Genomic DNA, 9,128 nt, shown 5'->3' with positions numbered 1-9,128 from the left:
CCTTCCCTTGAAAAAGCCTACCCGTAGTTATACTGTTTGTTAAGCTGTCATTCCATCATCTTTTTTTCATTGAAATTTAGAAGACTCATGTATGGCCAAGAGAGGATGCTTCCTGCTTCTCTGAAATGAAATCCTGCGGGAGCGCTGACAGCGTTCTTCTTCAGGGAGATGAGTAAGAATGGACTCAGTAAAGGTTACAAGGGTTGGGGAGCAATATGGCTGATCTGCAGAAACAAGAAATTGCTCTGTGACCTTGCAGGTCCACCAGCATTTATGTGGAGAGGGCTTGTCTTGTGCTAATTTGCTCTGTTTCTTGGAAGATCAGCCAGTTAACTGCTGTATCTATTATATTTCACATTCCTGGGACTGACTATAGGCTTAAGTTTTGATTCCTTTGTGTTATTTTATGTGCTCTGGGAAACTGCTCCTTAGTGCTGCCTGTGAAAATCTGACATGGCTTTGACTTGTTCACCACAAAATCCTTTCCTATTGATCCTAACGGCTTTGGTGAGAAAAGTGTGCAAGCGCAGCTGTCTCAAGGATCATTTTACTGATGGTCTGTGCAAAGACAAATGGCCGTGACCCAAGACGACCTTCCTGATTTCTGTGAATGAACCAAACTGTGCACTTGGCCTCCTGCTTCCCTCCTCCTCCTCGTGCCGCCTCCTCAGAGACCAGCGTGATGAGTTCCTTTAGCTGTGATTAGAAAGCCAGCACCCACCCCGCTTAATGACACAAATACTCTGTGCTTCCTTGAGCCACGCAGTGACTGTAGTGATGATTGCAGTTGCCAAACGTGACCCAATTTAGCAGAACAAACTTCACCGTTTCCTAAAAGGGTAGCAAAGCCCACACCTTTTGAGGTGCTTGCGTGTGCTTTATGCTTCACAACCAGGAGGCTGTCTATTGCAGTTAGCTTTGTATTGCTTGGTGATCTACAGTGGCTGGGTGGATACTGAGATTGTTCTGCGTAGTGGTCAGTAACGTGCTAAAAGTAATGCTTTGCAGTTTCCTTTGAAAGGGAATTATCTTTCCGTAAGTGGCGTGGTGTGGTCTAAGGGGTTACTGCCCAGCCGAAACCAGCCGAGAGCCACCCCCTTCCTTCCACCAACATGGCTCCCCCCCCCCACGGCCGTCACCTCAGGGACAGGACTACAGCTCCCGGCAGGCCCCGCGGCCCGCAGGCTCCCGCCCTGCCCCGCTCGCCAACCGCCGCCATTTGAACCATGGCGGCGGCGGCGCCGATGGCGGCGGCGGCGCTGCCCGAGGCGTGGCGGCTCTACCTCGTCCCCACCCGCGTCGCCACCTTCCGCAACTGGCCCTTCACCGAGGGCTGCGCCTGCACGCCCGACAGGGTGAGCCCGGGGGGAGCGGGGGGGCGAGGGGCGGCGGCTGGGAGCGGGAGCAGGAGCAGGAGCAGGGGCAGGGGCAGGACCGGGAGCGGGTCCCGCTGACGCCCCCCCGCCCCTGCCCGCAGATGGCGGCGGCGGGCTTCGTGCACTGCCCCAGCGAGAACGGCCCCGACGTGGCGCAGTGCTTCTTCTGCCTCAAGGAGCTGGAGGGCTGGGAGCCCGACGACGACCCGCTGTGAGTAGCGGGGCCCCTGCCCCGGCGGGGAGGGAGGGAGCGGGGAGGTGTGAGCGGTGCTGTCAGCCCCTTGGGGTGGGTTTCTTCCCGTGTTTTTTTTATAGGGAGGAGCACAAGAAGCACTCTGCGGGCTGCGCTTTTGTCGCCCTTCAGAAGGATCCAGCTAGCCTGACGCTGCAGGAGTTCCTGAAGCTGGACAAAGAGCGGATGAAGAATGCAATCGTATGTACCTGCCAGTGGTGCGATGTTTCCTATGCCCCCTGAGGCTGGAAGTGGTTCGGTGTCATGTCTTAGGGCTGTTTACCTGGCCTCTTGCTTCCCTATTGCACTGCTGCCAAACTAGCTTGGTGTTTCCAGGCTCCCTTTGGCTCAGATGGCTTGTCCTCTGCTGGTTCTCAGCCTTTGCCTTACCAGAGACACAGCCCGCTACCTCCCTGAAACTTAACTGATGCTCAAATCAGTGGTAGGCAGTGACTTTTATTTTTATTTCCAGAAAAAAAAAATTTCTCAGAAGGTGACCGAGGTTGAAGACACAGCTAAGTCTGTGCGTCGTGAAATAGAGAACCTGGCCTCCTAGGCTGCACCAGCCTCTGTCGTCTGTCTTGTGTATGTACTGTGACACTGCCACGTTCGCTGAACGACTGTTTCCTGGGACCACTTTCATAACGGCCACATCTGTGAGAAGCTTAACAACTCTGGATTCTCCTTCTCTCACTTGAGTCTGTCCAGGAAGTACCTGGGATTTGATGCACTGCATAGATAATATTCTTCTGCAGGGATTCCCCTATTCTTCCAGTTGGTTTAATTTAGGAGTGTTTAAAAACTCATGTTTTTACTTGTTCTTATTTTCTTTTGTAAACCTAGTTGTTCCTAGTTTGGAGGGTACTGGTAGCCTTGCTGCAAAAACTTGTGTTTATTGCAAGAGCTCGCAGACACTTCCATTTCTTTTACTGAATATACCAATGCTTATGGATAACTTTTAAAATAAAAAGGGGAAGGACTTTAAAAAAGAAACTCCTTCAGGGATTTAGGATTGCATTGGCTAGTAATGTTTAGTAATACCAAATCTTAGTGTGCTTAGTATCCTTATAAGCTTCTGTTTTTAGCTGTCTGCTGCCTCATGGTGATGCATTTATAATTAAAAGTGGAAGGCAAAACAGCAAAGTAATTTCACTTAATTCTTTGGAGGAAAAAAATCTGACCTTTAATGCAATGAGCTACACTGAATGCAGTTTTAAATTCAAAATGGAAAATAACCCCATCAAAGTACAGTTTGTAGTGCTATTGCTCAAATGTCAAACTGTCAGTATTCACCATGTCGCCTTAAACTGCTTTAATGCCTTGGAAGATAAGGTTGATCCTTCTCCTTGTGCAAGCTTGGAAAGGAAAAGAAACCTCACTGAACAGAGTACAGGTAGTGAAGAATTGTGCTCTGAACCGCTGGGAAAGAGTGGGAGAATGTTGTACAAAGTAAGCAGCTGTTACAGGGTTGATCGCATGGTTCAGCGAAGTCTGCACGCAGAACTGGACATGTGAGTTAAAGCTCTCCCAAACTCAAAGAACATCAAGCTCCATTTTGGAGAAAAGGCAGTCACGATCAAACACTGATGAGACCAATGTTCCTGGGTTTCGTAAGTTTGTCCAACATTCCCTCTCCAAGCTTACTTGCAAACAATGAAATCACTTCATTATTTCCATCTGTAACAGCCAAATCATATGCTGATTCCCCTTCTGTATTCTTCTTTTTTATGCTTGCATTACAGCTGTAAATAAAGAACAGATTGTTTTAAGCTACTTAGATTCTTTCCAAGTTACTGGAATTAGTAAAGTTGCTTCTAGGTAAACGTTGACGTCGAGTCGCTTCAGACTTTCTGGATGCCTGTTCCTGCAAGGACAGAGCTGTGCGATAAGGGCGCTGAGGCTTGGGCAGGCTCTGGTCCTTCAGCAGTGCTGGCTAGATCCGTGCAGGTGGGCTGTGGGTGGGTGCCCAGCTGCAGGACACTTACCGTAGCAGGACTCGGACGCACTCCTTTCCCTCTAATCCAAGCAGAACTGCCTCGTGGAGAGCGGTGTTGTTGTACCTGCACGGGAGGAATCAGCAGTGTACTTACTACCTAGGGAAAGCGGCCTGGTACCTAAAGAAATGGTATAGCAAATTAAGGAAAATTAATAGGAAGATAGAGAAGCAGTCGCAGTGATCTCTTTCGTAGGCTTTGGTGTGTGCATTAAGTTAATGGGAAAAGGAATTGAATAGAACAGCTTTTCTAACTGAAATAACACAAGTACCTTTTTGGTAAAACTTCAAAAGACCCGAGGCAGAGAATCACCGCTCACTTACAGTCCTGACTGCTGGTCAACGTTAGCGCCTTTCTGCACAAGAACAGAGATCGCTTCTGCATGCCTGTTACGGACAGCCACTGTCAGAGCAGGTCGGTCGTCTTCGCCGGTGCAGTTTGGGTCAGCGCCCTGGGATGCGCAGGAGAGGGAAGGTAAGCTGTTACAAGCCATAAAGATTCTTCAGCTTCCACCTGGCTTTAACGTTAACGCCAATTTACGTTGGCAAATGGTCTTTGTTTTCAAGAGAAAAATATTCAGATTGTAGTATTGATTCCTCATGTTTCTTCTGAAAATGGTTGTCTGCTAGCTCAAAACCAGAACATGTGTGCGTAGCAAGGGCAGTCAAACTAGATTACTGCGGTCAAGGTGCTCTTACTGCACAGCCAAAACATAGAGGTTATGCTATACAAAGGTCTTTACCCTAAACTACAGCATTCATATATTTTTCTTTCTACGTGGCCTTGCCAAACCCTGAGGAGAATGCTCTGCACACCTGCAAGACAGAAACTGGGACAATATGATTGTAAAGTAGGTTTTTCTCATTTAAAATGCTCTTTCAACCTGAAGATTGCTGTACTGCTTGGGTGTTGCCCCCTAAGCATGAAGTTGAAGTCACCTGCCAAGCTGATGTTAATTACAGTAAATGGTCAAAGAGTTGTAAGGTGAAACAGTAACTTACTTTGCTGAGCAACTGTTCTATCAAAGTGATTCTTCCTTTCCCATGGGGACCCAGTTCGTCCAGCAGTTGTCTGGACTCTGGCTGTGGAAACACAGAAAACAGCCACTAAGATTTCATGCGGGGAAAATACAAGTGGGCTCTTTTTGCATCCGAGTAAAGGAAATGCACACAACGGCATGAATGCAGCTGAGGGAACAATGCCATATAGCAGAGCTTTAGTATTACCCATGACCCTTCTGTGGGAATTTCAGAATCCGAGCAAATGTTGGATAACCGAGGCTAATATCTCAAGTCCTGAATCTGCAAATTATTACCTTTACATTGATACATCTATGTCTGAGGCTTCCAGAACTAGTGGAAGTATTTTATTTAGAAAATGAACGTACTTGCCTTGCAGAAGTTAGTTAACCAAATCTTTAAATTTTTTTTTTCTTTCCATCCTTCCACCTCCTTCCCTTCCTCTCTCAAAAACCTAATAGCTTGGCAAAGCATTTTTATCTCTGGACTCGTATCACAAAGCTCTGTCTTCCACCCATTGAGTTAGCGAAGTGATCCAAACCTAGGTAACTGCACATTTCGCTTTTCAAATATTCTATGCCGTTACTGGCAATATGTTTATTCGGCAGTACTTCCAGGATGTTTGGTCTCTAGGGGAACTAAAGCTTGCTTCTTGCATTAAGGTATCCCTTAGTTGTGCTGACATCTCAGCTTGATGAAAAAAGAGAGCTGACCTAAATAAAAGCTTGCTGTATAGGTTTCGTTCAGTCAGACTGCGTGAACGGCAGCTGTGACGCAGCCAAGGTTGTGTCTTGTGGAGTCAGAGCTAGGTGTCAAGGGAAGATGGCAATGCCTCCTTCTGGCGTTGCTTCTTAGAAAAACCTGTAACAAAATCAGTCTGCAACAGCTTAGACCTGATGCTGTTTCATTAAAACAGAATGGATCAAAAAATGAGCAGAGCAATCTAATTAAGCTTGTGGTAGGAACAAAGCTCGTCTATTTCCACTTTTGTAATAAATGTCAGCCATCAGTTTTTCAGGTTTTATATTAAGTTGGACTTCTGTCTGTTCCCCCCCCGCCTTCCCTTGTTAGTGTTAAAAGCTTTCTATTTTTATCCTTGGATACCCTCCTTCATATTAGTGCTGCTCTATATATAGTATTGTTGTTTTTTTTTCTGTACCAGCAGAAGATATGTACAGGGAGCTTATCTTCTTTTTCTGTAAGCATTCTTGACTTTGTTCTCTTTATTTTGCCTCTTGAATGTGAAAGATCGTGATCTTCTTTGCCTACCAGAAAGGGAAACAAGCAAACAATTCAAAGCAAAGTCAGTATCCTAACAAGAACTCGGGGGAAAAAATCTGGAAATAATTTATCCAAAAAAATATTTTATTTTGTGCTGAAATGAAGGCAATATTTATCAGTTTTCTACAAGAGAAAGTGATGAAATATTTGTTGCAGATCAGACTGGTTTTAACAAAAGGTTTGCGCTCAAGCAGATTTAAAAACTTGCTATTTTGAAGTGAAGATTCAACGAAATGTAGAGTTCTGGGGGTTTGAGTCTTTTAACTAGCTGCAGCTATTCAACAGGCTTGACTTGGATTCATGAATTGTTTTGGCCAAAAAACTTACATTTTTTTCAATGCTGCTTAGTTCCCAGATATTTAAGAACAAGACTAGAGGACCTTGAATAAATACGCATGTCCATTATTTTTAAGACACACAATCTACCGCTGTTCAGGAGGGCTGATAAATTATGAAGCATGTGGGGACCCTTTGAGTTGGTGCTACCGGAGCCTGGAATCACAGCCACGTCACTGGCAGTCTGGAAAACCAGCTCCTGTTGCCATTTGCAATGTCTCACATTGGAAGCAGAAAGTGGCCTTAACATGTACGTGAACTATGTCAACTGATACTCTAGGCATTTCTGCTTTCTAATGCTGAATTTACAAATAATTTATTTAATGAAAACCAAAATCCCATATGAGTTGCCTTAGAGGCTGAGCAGCTACTGACATCAATGGGAAATGCATGTTAAGCATCTCTGAAAACTAGAATTAATGTATTTCAGCATTTCTTGCCTTTACGAAAAGTACCAACGCTGAAGTCCCTGCAGTAGCTCAAATGTAGAGATGATATTGGTATTTATGGCTTCTATTGGAAGAGAATATGCTAGGCATATTTATCGCTAGTTTATCGCTAGAATAAAAACACTGCAGTGAGCAGTGGCTGCAGTTTATTGACCTCTCCAGCTGTCCTCTGGAGATGAATCATACCCATAAGCTTTTGACAGTCTGTACATTGCTGAAATCGCAACTCAACCAAAGTTTGAGGCTTAAAGATCAACTTAGGAAGGTGCAGAATGTGCCAATTTATTAATGTGCCTGTCCCAGTCTGTAAGCACTAGTTCCCTGTTCTTGACTACTATATTTGTTACATCATAAAGGCACAAATAAAGAATCTCACCAAAACTAGTCTGACTGCCATCCAGATCATCTCCATCTTCCGTTACACTATTTAGGTAATGATTATTGAACTTTGCTGGTTTACTGGTATGAATATCCTGTAGAATCATCAAAATGCAGGAAGTTGATCAGATTATCATGCAATGCTGTTATAAACTCAGTAGCACAAAACAATAAAAAATTATATAGGCTTTCAATCAGTCTCAAATTAGCATAAAACATGATTATCTGTAATTGAACTCTATTTTGGCACAACATAATGTACTGTTTTCTCCTAAACTACGTGTTAGTTTGTTTTGATTTTTTAGGAACTGATACAACCTCACTTACTGAAAAAAGATTCTTATCCAAGTGACAGTGCCTCTGCCAGCTGAGAAATCTGATTAATTCCTCACTTGTGAAATGATGCGATATGCCTTTTCAGGCACCATTTGGCAAGGTAAGCTTTTTAAGATTCTACAGAAGAAATACAGTCTGAATTTTGGATCTTTGAAATGGCAGATTTTCATCTTTGAAAAGCTGGAAATGAATACGTGGGTGTTTTTTGGAACGTGGTGATTCCAGAGGTAGGGATTTTAAGTGTTTGAATACCGTTAACAGGAGATTTGGTAAATATTATCTCCAAACTATTAAAAATTACTAAGCTTGTTTCTTAAGAGCACAATATGTGGACTGAAGAAAAGGAGGTTCTAAGATCAGGAGCTAAGGGGTGCTAGAATGACTAAACATCAATAGAAAGAAGAATGTCAATATTACTAGAAAACTAATGAAACGTAAAATGATAGCAACATAATCATGAAGTCTGGCTTAATCAGATAAAGATACCTGTTCTACCAGCTCCAAAAGAAAACAAAAAAAGATTCCTTTCTCTGAAGTGATGAGTTAACACCTTGTGAACAAAAGAATTTCTTGTTTAGACCTGAATTTAAAATGTATCGGTGTTACCGTGACTGCTCTAGCAACAGCTTTAGACCAGCTGCCTAACAACCGGCCTCATCCCCCAAACTGACCTTGTTACTAGCAAGAGTGTAATTTAACGTAATAGTGACTTGATAGTCGTTCTCACAGATGGCCGCAGAAGTAATCTGTAGGGAAGGAGCAACCGAGCAACTGTTAGTGTCTCTTAGAAAAAGGAGACAGAAATAGTTTTAGGAATAAGTCACACCGATGGGTTGATGATGTTTATTATGGAGCCAATGCACAAAATCACACACGACCAGTGACCTTTGCCCGTTTCTGAAACGGCACCTATACTTTAACTGAGGAAGGGACAGGTGGTGTTTTGAGTAGCTGGGAATATCAGAATGACAGAATTGCTGAATGAACATAAAAGATGCGGTAATGCTATGTTTCATTAAAGTGCGGTCATTTTTCCACCCAAATTTTGCAGTTGCAGTGTGGTCCTTAAGATTCCCCATGCCAGAAGAAGTGGCTGCTGCTTTAGTTGTACCAGCCTGTGGAGGTACAAGCTACAGTAAAACAGAGGCAACTTTCTATATCATTAAAAGCGTAGGGCTGACAAGAGTGCTATTGAAGTTATATATAAATAAATGCACAGGGGATTAAAAAGAATTGAAATGAAGCAGACAATGTTATATTGCAGCAGGTTGGGAATTTTGAGATGAGGCCGACTAGATTTCTAATCTGTATGATAACTGATAAGAAGGCATTGAACCCAGATAGTTGGCATCTACTTTGAATCGCTTCTGTTACTTTTGTGGGCAGTGATTTCAAGACAATAGAATGACAAAAGGCCAGAAAAGCAGCAGGAGTAGCCTGTTCTAGGCAATTCAGGCATATCCTTCTGAATCCTCTAGCAAAGGAGTTGCAGTGGACCTATACCTCATGTGCTACACCACCTATACCAAGCAGATACCTTTTATGTTTATACTTGCATTACAGTTTCTGAACACACTGGCGTACCAAATAGGTCTCAGATGTAATTCAGATGCAAAATATCTGCTGTTAAGCCTCCCAGAAAATTAATCTGGCCAAATACCAATTACATTTGTCATCCTTAGTATTCATTAGCTTTTCTACAGTTGTTTCTATGTGCTACAAGAACT

At 43.6% G+C, this 9,128-nt stretch overlaps 2 protein-coding genes across 7 annotated transcripts in view; one reads left to right on the top strand and one right to left on the bottom strand.

Annotated features, from left to right (window-relative positions):
• The first annotated feature begins 1,179 nt into the window (after window positions 1-1,179).
• On the top strand, window positions 1,180-3,381 carry BIRC5 (baculoviral IAP repeat containing 5). Its single transcript, XM_040553607.1, has 4 exons — window positions 1,180-1,355; window positions 1,478-1,587; window positions 1,692-1,809; window positions 2,081-3,381. The coding sequence occupies exons 1-4, from the start codon at window positions 1,227-1,229 to the stop codon at window positions 2,162-2,164; spliced, it is 441 nt and encodes a 146-aa protein (XP_040409541.1). The 5' UTR covers window positions 1,180-1,226; the 3' UTR covers window positions 2,165-3,381.
• The window catches only part of DZANK1 (double zinc ribbon and ankyrin repeat domains 1), a 21,946-nt gene continuing 15,993 nt past the window's right edge, over window positions 3,176-9,128 (bottom strand). For 5 of the 6 annotated variants that reach the window (XM_040553596.1, XM_040553599.1, XM_040553597.1 and 2 more), the window contains 7 exons: window positions 8,073-8,147; window positions 7,064-7,160; window positions 5,798-5,886; window positions 4,604-4,684; window positions 3,926-4,053; window positions 3,594-3,668; window positions 3,176-3,350 (listed from right to left, as the gene is read on the bottom strand). In XM_040553596.1, the coding sequence (XP_040409530.1) occupies window positions 3,185-3,350; window positions 3,594-3,668; window positions 3,926-4,053; window positions 4,604-4,684; window positions 5,798-5,886; window positions 7,064-7,160; window positions 8,073-8,147 (711 nt within the window). In that variant the 3' untranslated portion in view covers window positions 3,176-3,184. Of the gene's footprint in view, window positions 3,351-3,593; window positions 3,669-3,925; window positions 4,054-4,603; window positions 4,685-5,780; window positions 5,887-7,063; window positions 7,161-8,072; window positions 8,148-9,128 lie in introns of those variants that run through there. The other variant, XM_040553600.1, reaches the window with a different exon arrangement.

The sequence above is a fragment of the Cygnus olor genome, chromosome 3, assembly GCF_009769625.2.
Source record: "Cygnus olor isolate bCygOlo1 chromosome 3, bCygOlo1.pri.v2, whole genome shotgun sequence".
Taxonomy (NCBI): Eukaryota; Metazoa; Chordata; class Aves; order Anseriformes; family Anatidae; genus Cygnus; species Cygnus olor.
The sequence above is the reverse complement of the archived record's forward strand: the minus strand, read 5'-3'. Positions and strand labels throughout refer to the sequence as shown.

Excerpts from the sequence above, each read along its gene's own strand:
- BIRC5 (XM_040553607.1), top strand. The coding sequence starts at position 1,227 with ATGGCGGCGGCGGCGCCGATGGCGGCGGCGGCGCTGCCCGAGGCGTGG. Across the intron at positions 1,356-1,477 it reads GCGCCTGCACGCCCGACAGG|ATGGCGGCGGCGGGCTTCGT; the intron begins GTGAGCCCGGGG and ends CCCTGCCCGCAG. Across the intron at positions 1,588-1,691 it reads GAGCCCGACGACGACCCGCT|GGAGGAGCACAAGAAGCACT; the intron begins GTGAGTAGCGGG and ends TTTTTTTTATAG.